The sequence below is a fragment of the Mustelus asterias genome, chromosome 1 (assembly GCF_964213995.1).
Source record: "Mustelus asterias chromosome 1, sMusAst1.hap1.1, whole genome shotgun sequence".
Classification (NCBI taxonomy): Eukaryota; Metazoa; Chordata; class Chondrichthyes; order Carcharhiniformes; family Triakidae; genus Mustelus; species Mustelus asterias.
In genome coordinates, this window is record NC_135801.1 from 199294170 (window position 1) to 199313379 (window position 19210).

General features: G+C 44.6%; 1 protein-coding gene across 1 annotated transcript in view; it reads left to right on the top strand.

The window, feature by feature from the left end:
- Window positions 1-19210, top strand: part of LOC144480823 (disintegrin and metalloproteinase domain-containing protein 12-like) — a 308106-nt gene that overhangs the window by 109583 nt on the left and 179313 nt on the right. Inside the window, exons 9-10 of the mRNA XM_078200476.1 lie at window positions 3427-3593; window positions 13267-13351. Of these exons, the coding sequence (XP_078056602.1) occupies window positions 3427-3593; window positions 13267-13351 (252 nt within the window). The remainder of the gene's footprint in view (window positions 1-3426; window positions 3594-13266; window positions 13352-19210) is intronic.

Here is a 19210-nt window from a genome sequence, read left to right on the forward strand (position 1 = left end):
AGCAGCAGCCTGAATGACTATCGGCCAGTGGCGCGAACATCCATCGTTATGAAGTTCTTCGAAAGGTTAGTCATGCCACGAATCAATTACAGCCTCCCGGACTACCTGGATCCACTACAGTTTGCCTACCGCCGCAACACGTCCAAAGCAGACGCCACCTCCCAAGCCCCGCACTTAACCCTGGGACACCTAGATAACAAAGACACCTCTGTCAGACTCCTATTTATTGACTACAGCTCAGCCTTCAACACTATTATTCCCACAAAACTCATCTCCAAACTCCGTGGCCTGGGCCTTGTCACCTCCCTCTGCGACTGGATCCTGAACTTCCTAACTCACAGACCACAAATCAGTAAGGATAGGCAACAACACCTCCTCCAAGATCATCCTCAACACCGATGCCCCACAAGGCTGTTTTCTCAGCCCCCTACTATACTCCTTATACACCTAAGACTGTGCGGCCAAATTCCCCTCCAATTCGATTTTCAAGTTTGCTGACGACACCACCGTAGTGAGTCACATCTCAAACAATGATGAGACAGAGTACAGGAATGAGATAGAGAATCTGGTGAACTGGTGCGGCAACAATAACCTCGCCCTCAATGCCAACAAAATGATGGAGATTGTTCATCGATTTCAGCATCAGCTCCTGGAAGCTCGAGTTTCAGAGTTGGAGCGGCGGCTGGAGCCATTGTGGAGCATCCACGAGTCAGATCCCAGTCTATCCAGCCTCTCCTTATAACTCAAACCATTAAGTCCCCATGGCATCCTAGTAAATCTTTTCTGCACTCTTTCTAGTTTAATAATATCCTTTCTATAAAAGGGTGACCAGAACTGTACACAGTATTCCAAGTGTGGCCTTACCAATGTCTTGTCCAACTTCAACAAGACGTCCCAACCCCTGTATTCAATGTTCTGACCAATGAAACCAAGCATGCTAAATGTCTTCTTCACCAGTCTGTCCACCTGTGACTCCACTTTCAAGGACCCCTTGTTCAATAACTCACTCCAACGGCCTACCATTAATCGATTTTGAAGATTGTGTCGAAAGTTAAAGGGGGAAGGATGCTGCGAATGTGGTGTCTGTCTCTTTAAGACAGTACAGTAGAAGTAGTCACCTGACTTGAGGTACCAATGGAAACTGAGAATGAGTGATCCCACCAGAGGGTGGAATTCTCTCTCACGCAGCATAATTATGCAGCCATGTTGTAAGGATAAAAAAAAACTGGAGTCTGCTCCGGGGCAGCTCAGAGCTGCAAACTTCCTGTACATAATTTCTCTTAACAATAAATATCTTGTGTTCCTCACAAAGTCTGAAATCTCTTGACAATGCCATAACAGCCACAATTTAACAATGACCATTGTCGTTTGTTGTCAAGTCCCAGCTGGTTCATTCATGTCCTTTAGCTCAGTTCAAGGTCAATTCAGGATGAGCAATGTTGGCCCAGCTAGTGACGCCCATATGCGGTGAATTTTTAAAAAGAGATTTAATTTGCAGGCCTACAGGAAAGAATGGGGGAATGGGACAAGCTGAAAAGTAAACTGCAACACTGGAACTTTACATTATTGCAGGCCACAAAACATTTGCACAGCAGGGTGGGAGAATAACGGCCACTGTGTCATGTTTAAGTCTTACAATTGGTAAAAGTTCTGCTAATTATTTTTAATTAATTTTATTTTAACATTTATTAAAATGTTCATGTTTACAGATACAAGTCTAAAGATCCCATCATTGAGACATCCAAAGCAATACTATGATAACAGATGTGCTCACACTCTGATTTATTTGATTGAATTTTGTACAACTAGATAACAAAATACTGAAGTCATGAACATTCTCCCTCCCCCTCTTAGTCATGTGTTCTCTGACATCAACATTATGGGAGGCACTATTTACACAGTCCCACACATTATCCCTGACAACCATAATATTACAGGGTTATTCTAACAGCTGTTTCCTGAACAAGGATTTCATGTTTGCAATTCTCCAGTCCTCTAGTACCAGCCGTACATCTAATGAGGATTGAAAAGTTATCGCCAGAACATTTGCAAATTACACCTGTTCCTTCAACGTCCTGTGATGTAACCTGTCGGCCATGGTGACTTCTCAACTTTAAGTACAGCCAGTCTTTCTCAGACAAATGTTATCAAATTTTAGCCCATATGTGGTTGACCATGGGTCAACCACATATTTTTCACTTGAAATTTGTCAGCATGCTTGTTAAGACCCAGAAACCCCAAGGTGGCTATGAACACTCCAGGTATGATTCAAGTGACTCACCAGGAAGTTTTTATCAAACAAAGTTTATTTAAGATCACAGTTAAAATATCATAAGAAGAATTAGCATAACATTTACCAAGATTCAAACATAATATGTATAAACCTTAACAGCTAGCTATCTCTGATGTTCCAAGTCAAACATCCCACAAACATACACTATTTTCTAGACTTGACACAAAAAGTAACTCACGTGATGTTGGATTTTTTAACACCTGCTGTGAATTGGTCCTTTGAATGTTGGATTAATCTCAGAGGCTTCATGGTGCTAGAACCTTCCAAAAAACATCTGAAAAGAGAGAGAGACAAAGACACTGCCTTCTTCCACTGCTTTCTTCCATTGCCTTCTAACAGCAACTAAACCAAAACTAAAAACTTGAACTTTTCTGTGGAAAAACAACTGTCCCCAGGCATCACCTGATCTGTCAATCATGTTCCACCCAGCAATTCCAAAAGGATCATAAAACCCCAGGACACTGCATTAGGTCAAATTAAAAACAAACATGATGTCCATTATATTGCTTCAGTAACAATTAGAGGACACCGGCTGCAGATAAAAAGTTACCAATAAAATCTTGCAAAGGAATTTCTTGAAAAACCTGCAGAGAAATATGACTAAAATACATTTCTTAAAGACACAGTGTGGTCATAATGGTACAGATATAAGTTACTTATTTAGTGACACTCCCTTTAGGCTGGAATTTCCTGGCTGTTCACGCTGACAGGATCTTCCGGTTGTGCCGACAGCAGGTGCATTCAAGAGGAAACCCTGTTGACAATCACCAGAAACTCGCACCGCTGGTGAATGGCGGGCCACCTTCTCCACGGCAAACACACAATAGATTGCGTGGAAATTCCTACCCATTTTGTTTCCTACTCTGTTCCATGTCTCCTCTTCTTACCCTTTTACTGTCTGTAAAATACTTTTGGTTTCATTTTTCCATAAGCTGTCAATCTCTTTCCATATTCTATTATTGCTTCTCTAATTCCTTTTTATTTTTCCATAGTCAGCCTGGTTCTAACTTGAATGATGAATTTCACATCCAACTTACATCGCTGTTCAGTTGAATTTGGTTTTCTGCCCATGCGGATCATCAGTTTTGGGTACATTTACTCATTTTAGTCCCTAACGGTTTTCTTCTCTCCAGTATTACAGACCATATAATATCCGCATTGCTCTGATTGGAGTAGAGGTGTGGACCAGGGACCAGGTCACAGTGGACGAGAGTGCGAAGGATACGATGGATCGATTCCTCAAGTGGAGAAGGGAAAATCTTCTCCCACGAATGCACAATGACAATGCTCATCTAATCACGTGAGTACTAAGACCCAACATCTCCCAACAAACTAACCCGTGTGTATGTGTGTAACTGACAAGTTCAACATTTATTACTCATCCATAATTTCTCTTGAGGAAATAATATCTCACTTTTTGAATCATAGGATATCGGCACACCAACTCTGCTGTAAGGAAAGAATTTTCAGTATTCGGACACTGAATTCTTTTTATTCATTTACTGGTTGTAGTCATCACTGGTTAGACCAGCATTTATTGCCCATCCCTAATTGCCCTATTGCTCTTCAGAAGGTGGTGGTGAACTGCCTTCTTGAACTACTGCAGTCCTTGATGAGTAGGTACACCCACATTGCTGTTAGGGAGGGAATTCCAGGATTTTGACCCAGGAACAGCGATATATTTCCAAGTCAGGATGGTGAGTGACTTGAAGGGGAACTTCCAGGTGATGGTGTTCCCATATATCTTGTTCTTCTAGATGGAAGTGGTCATGGGTTTGGAATGTGCTGAGTAAGGATCCTTGGTGAGTTCCTACACTGCATCTTGTAGATAGTACACACAGCTGGTACTGGGCGTCGGTGGTTGAGGGAGTGGATGTTTGTGGAAGGAGTACCAATCAAGTTTTGTCCATCACAATGTCAAGGCTTTGAGTGTTGAAGCTGCTTTCCTCCAGGCAAGTCGGGAGCATTCCATCACTGTCCTGACTTGTACCTTAAACAGTGTTGGAGGGAAAGATATTGATCCTCTGAGACCACATAGAGCTTCAACAAAACAGTTTATTCAAGCTTGTCCAACAAGCATGAGGGTGAGCACCCAAAGCTGTAAGTTAATGTTACTTCTGAGCTACTCTGCTCCCCGTGGCTTCTTACAACATTCTTATACCTTTTTGCATTACAATCTTTACATGCGAGATTCTGATTCAGTCAGCATTTGTTGCTCTAAGTCCTGCTTTTGTCACATAGTTTTTTTTTATTCATTGGTGAACATGGGCATCACTGGCTAGCCAGCATTTATTACCCATCCCTAGTCACCCTTGAACTGAATGGCATGTTGGGCCATTTCCAAGGGCAGTTGAGAGTCAACCACATTGCTGTGGCTCTGGAGTCAAATGTAGGCCAGACCAGGTAAGGTTGGCAGATTTCCTTCCCTGAAGGACATTAGTGAACCAGATGGGTTTTTCCGACAAATGGCAAAGGTTTCATGGTCATCAGTAGATTCTTAATTCCAGATATTTTTTATTGAATTCAAATTCCACAATCTGCCGTGGTGGGATTTGAACCCAGGCCCCCAGAACTTCAGCTGAGTTTCTGGATTAATAGTCAAGTGATAATTGCTATTTCAGTTGTCCTGTGTGCTTTTACCTTTAATCGTTCTTTTGCTCAGATCCTTTGTTGATCATGTCGACCTCGTTGCAATATCAAATCAGCACCCTTTAACATGTAAATTTCAACTGTGGATATCAATCATCACACTGATCCTGATGCTGGGTTGGTTTCCCAGAGGCACAATGCATTATTTCCAGACATTGTGGGGGTCATGGTAAATAGTGTTGACTTCTTAATCATCGCTACAATCTCTGAAGATTAGCACCTGGAATGTGGCTGTTTAGTATTGTCTGGGAGGTAGTTATTTGCAGTTTGTCTCCAAGTGCCTCCACTAGGCTGCCTTACCCCCTTCTGTCCCTTCCAACCTTGTTGCAGCCTAAGCTCCCTTTTAACTCTACTACAAACATGCTTTCGGGAGTCAGGAAATGATTAACTCGCCAGAAGATTCCTCGCCTTTGACCTGCTCTTGTAGTCACGTGATTTATATGGTCAGTTCAGCTTCTGGTCCATGGTAGCTCCCAGCATGTTGACAGTGGGGTATAATAATATCAAGTCAGGGGATGATGGTCAGATCCTCCCTTGTGTGGCACAAATGTTACTTGCCGTTTGTCAGCAGAAGCCTGGATATTGTACACGTCTTCCTGCTTTGGGCATGGACTGCTTCAGTATCTGAGGAGTTGCAAATGGTGTCGAACATTGTGTAGTCATGTGCGAACATCCCCTCTTCTGACTTTATAATGAAAGGAAGCAGCTGAAGATGGTTGGTCCTAGTACGTTACTCTGAGGAATTCCTGCAGTGATGTCCCAGAGCTGAAATGACTGACCCGCTATTCAAAAGGGAGGTAGAGAGAAAACAGGGAACTATAGACCAGTGAGCCTAATGTCGCTGCTGAGAAAGTTACTAGATTCTATTATCAAGGATTTCATAACTCGGCATTTGGAAAGCAGTGGTATAATCAGACAAATCAGCATGGATTTACAAAAGGGAAGTCATGCTTGACGAATCTATTGGAATCTTTTGAGGATGTAACTGGTAGAGTTGATTGAGGAGAACCAGTGGATGTGGTTTATTTAGACTTTCAGGTAGCTTTCAACAAGGTCTCACATAATAGACTACTATGTAAAGGAGCACATGGGATTGCAGGTAATGTCTTGAGGTGGATAGAAAGGTGGTTAGTAGATAGGAAGCGAAGGGTTGGCATAAATGGGTCTTTTCCTGATTGTCAGTCAGTGACTAGTGGGATTCCACAGGGATCTGTGCTAGGACCCCAACTGTTCACATTATATATTAATGATTTAGAAGAGGGAACTAAATGTATTATATGTTCAAATTTGCAGATGATACAAAGTTGGGTGGGAGGGTGAGCTGTGAGGAGAATGCAGAGATACTTCAGTGTGATTTGAACAGGCTGAGTGTGTGGACATCTGCAAGGCAGATGCAGGATAATATGGATAAATGTGAGGTTGTCCACTTTGGTAGCAATAATAGGGAGACAGATTATTACATAAATGGGCATAAATTGAGAGAGATGGATACTCAGTACGACCTTGGTGTCCTCGTGCATCAGTCGCTGAAAGTAAGCGTGCAGGTACAGCAGGCAGTAAAGAAGACAAATGGTATGTTGGCCTTCATAGCGAGAGGATTTGAGTATAGGGATAGGGATGTTTTACTGCAATTGTATAGTGCATTGGTGAGGCTACACCTGGAGTATTGTGTGCAGTTTTGCTGTCCTTATCTGAGGAAGGATGTCCATGCTTTAGAGGGAGTACAGCGTAGGTTTACCAGACTGATTCCTGGGATAGCAGGTCTGTCATAAGAGGGGAGACTAAGTCGGTTAGGATTATGTTCACTGGAGTTCAGAAGACTGAGAGGAGATCTCATAAAAAATTATAAAATTCTAGCAGAGTTAGATTGGGTAGATTCTGAAAGAATGTTCCCAATGGTGGGGGAGTCCAGAGCTAGGGGTCATAGTTTGAGGATAAGGGGTACTTTTAGAACTGAGGTGAGGAGAAATTTCTTCTGGAATTCATTACCCCAGCAAATGTGATTTCAGAAATAAATTAGATATTGCTCTTGGGGTTAAAGAGATCAGGGGATATGGGAGGAAGGGGGGGAATCAGAATATTGAATTTGATGATCAGCCATGATCAAAATGAATGGCTTGAAGGCTCGAATAGAATGGCCTACTCTTGCTTCTATATTTCCATGTTTCTATGATTCCTATCACCACAATCATCTTCCTTTGCGATGTGGAGTTGCCGATGTTGAACTGGTGTAGGCACAGTAAGTAGTCTCACAACACCAGGTTAAATTTGGTAGCACGAGCTTTAGGAGCGTTGCCCCTTCCGGAGCCTTCAACATGTCATCGATGAAGACGAACATCTCACCAAGGCCATCCGCACACCTCCATTACTTGCCTTCAAACAAACATGCAACCTCAAACAGACCATTGTACGCAGAAAACTACCCAGCCTTCAGGAGAACAGTGACCACGACACCACATAACCCTGCCACAGCAACCTCTGCAAGATGTGCCGGATCATCGACACAGATGCCATCATCTCACGTGAGAACACCATCCACCAGGTACACGGTACTTACTTTTGCGACTCGGCCAACGTTGTCTACCTGATACGCTGCAGGAAAGGATGTCCCGAGGCATGGTACATTGGCAAGACTATGCAGACGCTATGACAATGGATGAATGGACACCGTTAGACAATCACCAGGAGGACTGTTCCCTTCCTGTCGGGGAACACTTCAGCAGTCATGGGCCTCTGATCTTCGGGTAAGCATCTCCAAGGCAGCCTTCACGACACACGACAACGCAGAATCGCTGAGCAGAAACTGACAGCCAAATTCCCCTCACATGAGGACGGCCTCAACCGGGATCTTGGTTCATGGCACACTATCTATAACCCCCACGACTTGCCTGGGCTTGCAAAATCTCACTAACTGTTCTGGCTGGAGACAATTCACATCTCTTTAACCTCTTAAACCTGTGCTTAACTCTCTTTCCACTCACATTGTCTGCACCTGTAAAGACTTGATTGCCTGTAAAAACCCGCATTCCAACCATTATCTTGCAATTGAGTTTGTGTTTTGTGAACCAAATCCTGCACTCACCTGATGAAGGAACGGTGTTCCAAAAGCTTGTGCCACCAAATAAACCTGTTGGACTTTAACCTGGTGTTGAGCGTCCATGAGCAGGTTATTGCTAAGTAAGTGCCGCTTGATAGCATTGCTGATGAGGTGTCAACATGGGTTGAACGAATAGTGACAGAACTCCATGTCAGGATATTGTGTGACTAGGAAAGGAACTTGCAACTGGAAGTGTTTTCATACACCTGTTGTCCTTGTTCTTCTAAGTGGTAGGGGTCAGGAGTTTGGTGCTATCCTAAGTGTCTTTGTGAGAAGCTGCAGTGCATCTTGTAGACAATGCATGCAGGATACCTGGTGCATCAGTGACAAAAGGTGGGGAAAGGAGTGAAATCTATGGGCTGATTTGTCCTGGATGATGTCAAGTTGTTTGACTGTTATTGGAGTTGCACTCACACAAGCAAGTGGAGAATATTCCATCACATTCCTCACTTGTGGAATGCTATTTTGGAGACCTGGAATAGACATGAAGTGCCAAATGGTCCACTTCTATTTGTTCCATGCTGTGATCATTCCATGATTCGATTAATCCATTCACAATTTCAAACTTTCGATTTTGTCCCAGATCTCTGTCACCGTCCCTGAGTATGCCCAATCCTACTGTCAGCACATTGCTATCCAGTCAGAATCGCAATTATTGCAGTACCCAATCTGCCCGTGCTGTCTGTACCAGCTTTCCAAAGGTGTAGTTCACCTTGTGCCCCTTCCCCACCTTCTCCCTGCACATTCAGAGAATTATGGAATCCCTACAGTGCAAAACGAAGCTATTCAGCCCATTGAGTTTGCACCGACCAGAACCCCACCCAGGCCCTATCCCCTTTACCCTGTTAGTCCCCCTAACACAATGGGACAATTTAGCATGGCCAATCAACCTAACCCGCACGTCTTTGGACAGTGGGAGGAAACTGGAGCACCCGGAGGAAATCCCCATGTAAATGTACAAACCCCACACTGACAGTCACCCGAGGCCGGAATTGATCCCGGGTCCCTGATGCTGTGAGGCAGTAGTACTAACCACTGGCCACTGTTCCACCCCAAAACTTTCTTTGTTTTTTGATAATAATCAAATTCCCCATTAAATGCCTCAATTGAGTCTACTGTACTCTGAGATAGCACTTTCCAGATCATGCCTCCATTGTACTTTTGTCAATATCTTCTGTGCCCCTGTTCTCAATCCTTCCACCAATGAAAACAGTCTCTCCCTATCTACTCTGTCCAGACTCCTCAGTGTTTTCAACACTTCTGTCAAATCTCCTCACAACCTTATCTTCTCCAAGGAAAACACTCCCAACTACTCTATTCATAGCTGAAGTTCCTCATCCCTGAAACCATTCTTGTGAATCTTTTCTGCACTCTTTCTCATCCCTTCATTTCCTTCCTAAAGTGTGGTGTCCAGAACTGGATGCAATCCTCCAGTTGAGGCTGAACAAGTTTTTATATAAGTTCAGCATAATTTCCTTGCTTTGTGCTCTATGTCCCTATTAATAAAACCAAGGATGCTGTATGTTTTATTTCTCAATCTGTCCTCCATGTACAATGATTTATGCAGTTAGACACTCAGGTCCCTTTACTCCAGCCCCTCCTTTAGAATTGTACCCTATAGTTTGAGCTATGGCCTTGAGAGTCCTCTACATTGACCCTCCAGCAAGTCCAATGCATCAGGTGTAAAAAATGGACAAGTAAACCTCCTGCTGATTACCACTTAGCACTCTCCCTCAGCTGATAAAGTAATATTCAAATACTATCAGATCAGCCATGATCTTATTGATTGGTGGAGCAGGCTTGAGGGGCTAGATGGCCTACGCCTGCTCCTATTTCTTATGTTTCTTATGTTTCTTATGGGTGGGGGACCTCAATGTCCATCACCAAAGGTGGCTCGATAGCACTGACTGAGCTGGCTGAGTCCTGAAGAACATATCTGTCAGGTGGAACTTGCATGAGCTTGTGAGAGCATCAGAACAAAAGAAAAATGTCCCTCACAATCCCAGATGCATCTGTCTGTGACGGTATTGGTGGAGTGACCATGCATAGTCCTTTTTTATTATTCATTTATGGAATGTGGGCACTGTAGTAGGCCGACATTTATTGTCCTTCCCCAATTGCCTTTGAGAAGATGGTGGTGAGCTGCATTCTTGAACTGCTGTGGTTCCTGTGGTGTAGATACACCCAGTAAGGAGTCTAACAACACCAGGTCATTTCCACATGTAGATACACCCACAGTGCTGTTAGGGAGGTACTTAGAGAATTTTGACCCAGCGACAGTGAAGGGATGGCGATACATTGCCAAGTCAGGATAGTGAGTAACCTGAAGGAGATCTTCCAGGTAGTAGTGTTCCTAGTTATCTGCCACCCTTGTCCTAGAAGGTAGTGGTCATGAGTTTGGAAGGTTTCATCTCAGGAACATTGGTGAATTGCTGCAGCGCATCTTGTCATTAGTACAGACTGCTGCCATGTACATCGGTGGCAGAAGGAGTGGATGTTTCTGAAAAGGGAACCAGTCAAGTGGTTAGCTTTGTCCAGAGTGATGTTGAGCTTCTTGAGTGTTATTGCAGCTGCACCCAACCAGGAAAGTGGGGAGTATTCCATCACACCCTTGACTTGTGCCTTGTAGATGGTGAAAAGACTTTGAGCAGTCAGGAGGTGAGTAACCCCTCAGGATTCCTAATCTCTGACCTGCTGTGGTAGCCTGAGTATTTATATGGCTAGTCCAGTTCAGTTTCAGGTCAATGGCAACTGCCCGGATGTTGACAGTGAGACATTCAGCAATGGTAATGCCATTGGATGTCAAGGGGTGATAGTTACATTGCCCTTTATTGGAGATGATCATCGCTTGGCACTGTTACTTGCCACTTTTCAATCCAAGCCTGATATTGTCCAGGTCTTGCTGCATTTGGGCATGGACTGCTTCAGTAGGTGAAGAGTCACAAATTTTTCTGAACATTGTGCAGTCATCAGCAAACATCACCACTTCTGACCTTATGATGGAGGGAAGGTTATTGAGGAAGCAGCGGACGATGGTTGGCCCCAGGACACTCCCCTGAGGAAGTCATATAGTGATATTCTGGAACCTGGGGAGACAAAGTCCTGGCTTCACATTGAGGATATTCCTCCAGTTGGGTTGGGTAGCAGTACCACTGTGCTAAATGGGATAGATTGAGAACAGAACATCAGTTTAAAATTGTGCATCCATGAGATGCATGTGCCATCAGCAATAGCAGGACTGTGTTCTAGTGTGTGGGCTGACATGTTCCTCACTCTACAATTACCATCAAACTAGAGGCCAACCATGGTTCATAAAATCATTTAACAATAATATTAGATCCAAAGTGGAGTCATATAAATTTGCGAGGAAAAGTGGCAAGCCTGAAGATTGAGACCTGTTTAGAATTCAGTATGAGAGGTCAAAGAGATTTATCAAGAGGGAAAGGAATTATGTCCTGTTCTGGTCAGCACACTTTATATCAGAATCCTATTTATTGACAACAGCTCAACCTTCAACATCATTATTCTTATAAACTCATCTCCAAACTCAGTGGCATGGAGCTTGGCTCCTTCCTCTACAACTGGATTCTGGATTTCCTAACCCATAGACCACAATCAGTAAGGATAGACAACAACACCTCCTCCACGATCATCCTCAACACCGGTGCCCCACAAGCCTGTGTTCTCGGCCCCCTACTATACCCCTTATACACCTATGACTGTGTGTCCAAATTCCCCTCCAACTCAATTTTCAAGTTTGCTGATGACACCACCGTAGTGAGTTGGATCTCAAACAATGATGAGATGGATTGCAGGAAAGAGTTAGATACGGAATTTTACCGTCCCTTCGGTCACGAGAGTCAGAGTGGATGAGGGGCAGACAATGGGAAGGTCCATTGACCTCGGGCGAGATTTTATAGTTTCGAGATGAATGACACCGTAAAATCCCATCCAGAGAATCCAGTGAATTGGTGTGACGACAATAATCTCCCTCAATGTCAGTAAAATGAAAGAGATAGTCAACAACTTCAGGAAGTGCAGTGGAGGACGTGCCCCTGTCTACATCAATGGGAATGAAGTGGAAATGGTCAAGAGCTTCAAGTTTCTAGGTGTCCAGATCACCAACAATCTGTTGTGATCCCTCCACACAGACGATATAGTTAAGAAAGCCCACCAACACCCCGACTTTTTCAGGAGGCGAAAGGAATTCGGCATGTCTACTACGACTCACCAACTTTTACAGATGCACCATAGAAAGCATTCTTTCTGGTTGTATCACAGCTTGGTATGGCTCCTACTCTGCCCAAGACCACAAGAAACTTCCAAGTGTCCTGGACGAAGCCCAGTCCATCACACAAACCAGCCTCCTATCCATTGACTCTGTCTACACTTCCCACTGCCTCGGCAAAGCAGCCAGCATAATCAAGGACCCCACGCAATCCGGTCATTCACTCTTGCACCTTCTTCCATCGTGAAAAAGATACAAAAGTCTGAGATCACGCACCAACTGACTCAAAAGCAGCTTCTTCCCTGATGCTGTCAGACTTTTGAATGGACCTACCTTGCATTAAGTTAATTGTTTTCTTCACCCTACCTGTAACTGCAATATTATTCTGCATTCTATCCTTTCCTTCTTCCCTGTGTACCAAATGAACAGTATACTTTGTCTGTATAGCGCGCAAGAAACAATACTTTTCACTGTATATCAATACATGTGACAATGATAAATCAAATCAAATTAGGAAGGATATGACTATCCTTGAAAGGGTTCAGAGGGGATTTATCAGAATGGTTCAAGGGGTTATGATTTCCAGAGGCCAGAGTACAGACCTGTTGGGATGTTCACCATTCACAACTCCTCAGACACTGGAGCACGACATGACTAATCTTGGGCTGACAGGTGGTAAGTAAAACTCATGCCACAAGTGCCAGGCACTGACCATCTCCAAGAAGAAGATCAGAGGGTCTAAACATTTCACCTTTCAGTGATATGTGATGTCATGCTTCAGAGTCTAAGTTCTTCTGAGCAACCTGTCGATGTTGAAGAATCGGCAACATTTTGGCTTGTTCCCAATTCCAGGATGTCTCAGAGGTGGGTTGCTGTGAAAGTGGAGATGATTTAGTGACCTTTATAAAAATTAACTGCTCATTCCCTCCATGAGAGTTTGTCTGTCATCTTTGGACTCTTCTATATTTTTCTCTGTTGACATGGATTTTTCTTTTACAGAAATATCTACTTTTCACATGGCCTTTCAGGTTTGGCATCATTTGGTGGTGTTTGTTCAGCTGAGAAATCTGGAGGAGTAAGCTCGGTAAGCAGCCCTTCTTCCTTCCTTTCGTTACTCTGGTGGCTAACACACGGCCCTCCCAAAAACTCAAAATACAATACAATATAGCATAAAATAATAAGCTTGATGGGAGGATATAAGAGTGAGGTGTTAGCTCTGAAAGAATGAAGGATTTCTGTTCAATTATGAAATAATTGATCAGAATTATAAACAGAATGAATAAAATATTTCATAATTGAACAGGGACAGCACAGTGGCATAGGGGTTAGCACTGCTGCCTCACAATGCCAGGGACCCGGGTTCCATTCCCGGCTTGGGTCTCTGTCTGTGTGGAGTCTGCACGTTCTCTCCGTGTCTGGGTGGGTTTCCTCCGGGTGCTCTGGTTTCCTCCCACAGCCTGAAAGATGTGCTGGTTCGGTGTGTTGACCCAAACAGGCACTGGACTGTGTCGACGAGAGGACTTTCACAGTAACTTCATTGCAGTGTTAATGTAAGCCTTACATGTAACTAATAAATAAATTTTAACTTTCAAGTTTCAACAGTCTAAATGAAAGCTCACCGGCGAGATTCTCTGCCCTCCCAGCTGCGTGTTTCCCGCCGGCAGGAGGTGGCGCGATGTTTGCTAGCAGCGAGATTCTCCAGTGTGAATTCCCACTGACATCAGCCCAAGCTGGCGGGAAACCTGCGGGCAGAGGTGCGCTGCCGGCGGGAGCGGAGAATCCCGCCGACGTGAACGGCTGGAGAATTCTGGCCAACATTGCTCATTGAATTTGAAGGCATGTTGTTAAGGGGAGTCAGGTCAGGTTGGTTCGGAGAATATCGGTGGAACATATTCCCAGAGAAAGTGTTACCTTGTTTAGTTGACTTGTATTACAATCCTGTCAAGGACCATTAACATTGAAACAGAAATCCAAACACCAACAGGATGGGCAGTGCATGTTCAAAATCCGGAGAGACCTGGAAAACAAGCAAGCAAGTTTTCAAGTTCTGATCAGCCAGCCTCTCACTGGCACAGTAACGTGCAACACACAATGGGACCCGTGCAAGCTCATTTTAAGAAATTAGCATGTATCCTGAGTACTCTCTCTGGGACTTACCCCTCACTGGATATTCAGCGGGCACCAGCATGACATCACACCAATGCTATTTACAACACTTCGACATAAGCGTGATGCTGGTGCCTTCCCCTCCGAGGGGGATTTCAGAGGCGGCCAGCACCCTCCAGCATGTTCACCACTCAGGGGGCACCAGAAAGAACTCAGGGGCCAGGGGTGGAGGTACCAGAATGGCCACATCAGGGAACGGGGATGAAAGGGGTCACTTTCAGGCCTAACAGAGAAACACAGAAAATAGGTGGAGGAGGAGGCCATTCGGCCCTTCGAGCCTGCACCACCATTCAATATGATCATGGCTGATCATGCACTTTCAGTATCCCACTCCCACTTTCTCTCCAGACCCCTTGATCCCTTTAGTCACGAGGGCCACGTCCAGCTCCCTCTTGAACATATCTAATGAACTGGCCCCAACAGCTTTCTGTTCCACAGGTTCACAACTCTCTGAGTGAAGAAGTTCTTCCCCATCTCAGTCCTGAATGGCTTACCCCTTATTCTTAGACTGTGATCCCTAGTTCTGGACTTCCCCAACATCGGGAACATTCTTCCCGCATCTAGCCTGTCCAGTCCAATCAGGATTTTATATGTTTCCATGAAATCCCCTCTCATTCTTCTAAATTCCAGTGAGTACAAGACCAGTCGATCCAGTCTCTCTTCATATGTCAGTTCTGCCATTCCAGGAATCAGTTTGGTGAGCCTTTGCTGGACTCCCTCAATAACAAGAATGTCCTTCCTCAGACTAGGAAACCAAAACTGCACACAATACTCAAGGTGTGGCCTCACCAAGGCCCTGTATCACTGCACCTGAAGAAGGACTGAAGTGACACTCTGAAAGCTTGTGCTACCAACTAAACCTGGTTTAGTTGGTAGCACAACTGGTAATTATAGACCGGTTAGTCTGACTTCGGTGGTTGGTAAATTGATGGAAAAGGTCCTTAGGGATGGGATTTACGACCATTTAGAAAGATGCGGATTAATCCGGGATAGTCAGCACGGATTTGTGAAGGGCAAATCGTGCCTCACAAATTTGATAGAATTTTTTGAGGAGGTAACTAAGTGTGTTGATGAAGGTAGGGCGGTTGATGTCATATACATGGATTTTAGTGAGGCGTTTGATAAGGTCCCCCATGGTCGGCTTATGATGAAAGTAAGGAGGTGTGGGATAGAGGGAAAGTTGGCCGATTGGATAGGTAACTGGCTATCTGATCGAAGACAGAGGGTGGTGGTGGATGGAAAATTTTCGGACTGGAGGCAGGTTGCTAGCGGAGTGCCGCAGGGATCGGTGCTTGGTCCTCTGCTCTTTGTGATTTTTATTAATGACTTAGAGGAGGGGGCTGAAGGGTGGATCAGTAAATTTGCTGATGACACCAAGATTGGTGGAGTAGTGGATGAGGTGGAGGGCTGTTGTAGGCTGCAAAGAGACATAGATAGGATGCAAAGCTGGGCTGAAAAATGGCAAATGGAGTTTAACCCTGATAAATGTGAGGTGATTCATTTTGGTAGGACTAATTTAAATGTGGATTACAGGGTCAAAGGTAGGGTTCTGAAGACTGTGGAGGAACAGAGAGATCTTGGGGTCCATATCCACAGATCTCTAAAGGTTGCCACTCAAGTGGATAGAGCTGTGAAGAAGGCATATAGTGTGTTAGCTTTTATTAACAGGGGGTTGGAGTTTAAGAGCCGTGGGGTTATGCTGCAACTGTACAGGACCTTGGTGAGACCGCATTTGGAATATTGCGTGCAGTTCTGGTCACCTCACTATAAGAAGGATGTGGAAGCGCTGGAAAGAGTGCAGAGGAGATTTACCAGGATGCTGCCTGGTTTGGAGTGTCGGTCTTATGAGGAAAGGTTGAGGGAGCTGGGGCTGTTCTCTCTGGAGCGGAGGAGATTGAGGGGAGACTTAATAGAGGTTTATAAAATGATGAAGGGGATAGATCGAGTGAACGTTCAAAGACTATTTCCTCGGGTGGATGGAGCTATTACAAGGGGGCATAACTATAGGGTTCATGGTGGGAGATATAGGAAGGATATCAGAGGTAGGTTCTTCACGCAGAGAGTGGTTGGGGTGTGGAATGGACTGCCTGCAGTGATAGTGGAGTCAGACACTTTAGGAACATTTAAGCGGTTATTGGATAGGCACATGGAGCACACCAGGATGGTAGGGAGTGGGATAGCTTGATCTTGGTTTCAGATGAAGGTCGGCACAACATCGTGGGCCGAAGGGCCTGTTCTGTGCTGTAATGTTCTATGTTCTATGTTCTATGTTCTAAACCTGTTGGACTTTAACCTGGTGTTGTGAGACTTCTTGCTGTGCTTACCCCAGTCCAACGCTGGCATCTTCACATCATAACTGCAGCAAGACATCCTTATTCCTATACTCAAATCCTCTTGCTATGAAGACCAGCATGCCAATAGCTTTCCTCACCGCCTGCTGTATCTGCATGCCAACCTTCAGTGACTGTTCCACCATGACACTCAGGTCACGTTGTACTTCCCCTTTTCCTAAACTGCCACCATTTGGATAATAATCTTCCTTCACGTTTTTGCCACCAAAGTGGATTACCTCACATTTATCCACATTGTATTGCATTTGCCAAGTATTTGCCCACTAAGTCACCCTGCAGCCTCTTAGCATCCTCCTCAGAGCACACACTGCCAACCAGCTTAGTGTCACCTGCAAATTTGGAGATATTACATTCAATTCCTTTGTCCAAATCATTGATGTATGTTGTGAACAGCTGGGGTTCCATCACTGAACCCTGCGCTACCCCACTAGTCACTGCCTGCAACTCTGAAAAGGACCCATTTATTCCCACTCTCTGCTTCCTGTCTGTCAACCAGTTCTCTATCCACATCAATACATTTCCCCCAATACCATGGCTTTAACTTTGTTCACTAATCTCTTGTGCGGGGCCGTGTCAAAAGCCATTTGAAAGTCCAGGCACACAACATCCATTTGTTCACCCTTGTCCACTCTACTGGTCACATCCTCGAAAAATTCTAGAAGATTTTTCAAGCACGATTTTCATTGGGTGAATCCATGCTGACTTGAACCGATCCAGTCACCGCTTTCCAAATGCTCAATTATTGCATCCTTAATAATTGACTCCAGCGTTTTCCCCACCACCAATGTCAGGCTAACCGTTCTATAATTCTCCACTTTTTCTCTCCCTCTTTTTAGAAAATCAGCTTACATTAGCTATCCTCCAATCCACTGGAACTTTTCCAGAATCACCAGAATGTTAGAAAATGATCACCAATGCATCCACTATTTCTAGAGCCACTTCCTCAAGTACCCTGGGATGCAGATCATCAGGCCCTGGGGATTTATTGTGTTTTATTCCCAGCAATTTCCCCAATACAATATCCTGACTAATAAAGATTTCCTTCATGCCCGACTCTCTGTCCCCGAGTGTCCTCCTTAGCGAAGATAGATCCAAAGTATTTGTTCAGCTGGTCTACCATCTCTTTGTTGACTATTATGAATTCATAATGTAAGGGACCTACATTGTCTTCATCAGTCTTTTTCTGTTCCGGTCCAGTCTTTTCCAGTTCTGGTCGCCACACTACCAGAAGGACGTGGAGGCTTTGGAGAGAGTGCAGAGGAGGTTTACCAGGATGTTGCCTGGTATGGAGGGGCTTAGTTATGAGGAGAGATTGGGTAAACTGGGGTTGTTCTCCCTGGAAAGACGGAGGATGAGGGGAGACTTAATAGAGGTGTATAAAATTATGAAAGGCATAGATAGGGTGAACGGTGGGAAACTTTTCCCCAGGTCGGTGGTGACGTTCACGAGGGGTCATAGGTTCAAGGTGAAGGGGGGAGGTTTAACACAGATATCAGAAGGACATATTTTACACAGAGGGTGGTGGGGGCCTGGAATGCACTGCCAGGCAAGGTGGTGGAGGCGGACACACTGGGAACGTTTAAGACTTATCTAGATAGCTACATGAACGGAGTGGGAATGGAGGGATACAAAATAATGGTCTAGTTTGGACCAGGGAGCGGCACAGGCTTGGAGGGCCGAAGGGCCTGTTCCTGTGCTGTATTGTTCTTTGTTCTTTTTTCTATATCTACAGAAGCTTTTACAATCAGTCTTTATGTTTTCTGCAAGCCAACTCTCATATTCGACTTTCCCCTTCCGAATTAAACCCTTTGATTTGATTTGATTTATTATTGTCACATGCATTAGTATGCAGTGAAAAGTATTGTTTCTTGCGCGCTATATACCCAAAACATACCGTTCATAGAGAAGGAAAGGAGGGAGTGCAGAATGTAGTGTTACAGCCATAGATCGGGTGCAGAGAAAGATCGAATTAATGCAAGGTTGGTCCATTCAAAAGCCTGATGGCAGCAGGGAAGAAGCTGTTCTTGAGACAGTTGGTACGTGACCTCAGACATTTATATCTTTTTCACGACGGAAGAAGGTGGAAGAGAGAATGTCCAGCGTGCGTGGGGTCCTTAATTATGCTGGCTGTTTTCCCGGTGCAGTGGGAAGTGTAGACAGAGTCAATGGATGGAAGGCTGGTTTGCGTGATGGATTGGGCTTCATTCACGATCTTTTGTCGTTTCTTGCGGTCTTGGGCAGAGCAGGAGCCATACCAAGCTGTGATACAACCAGAAAGAATGCTTTCTATGGTGCATCTGTAAAAGTTGGTGAGAGTCGTAGCTGACATGCCAAATTTCCTTAGTCTTCTGAGAAAGTAGAGGCATTGGTGGGCTTTCTTAACTATAGTGTTGGCATGGGGGGACCAGGACAGGTTGTTTCCGATC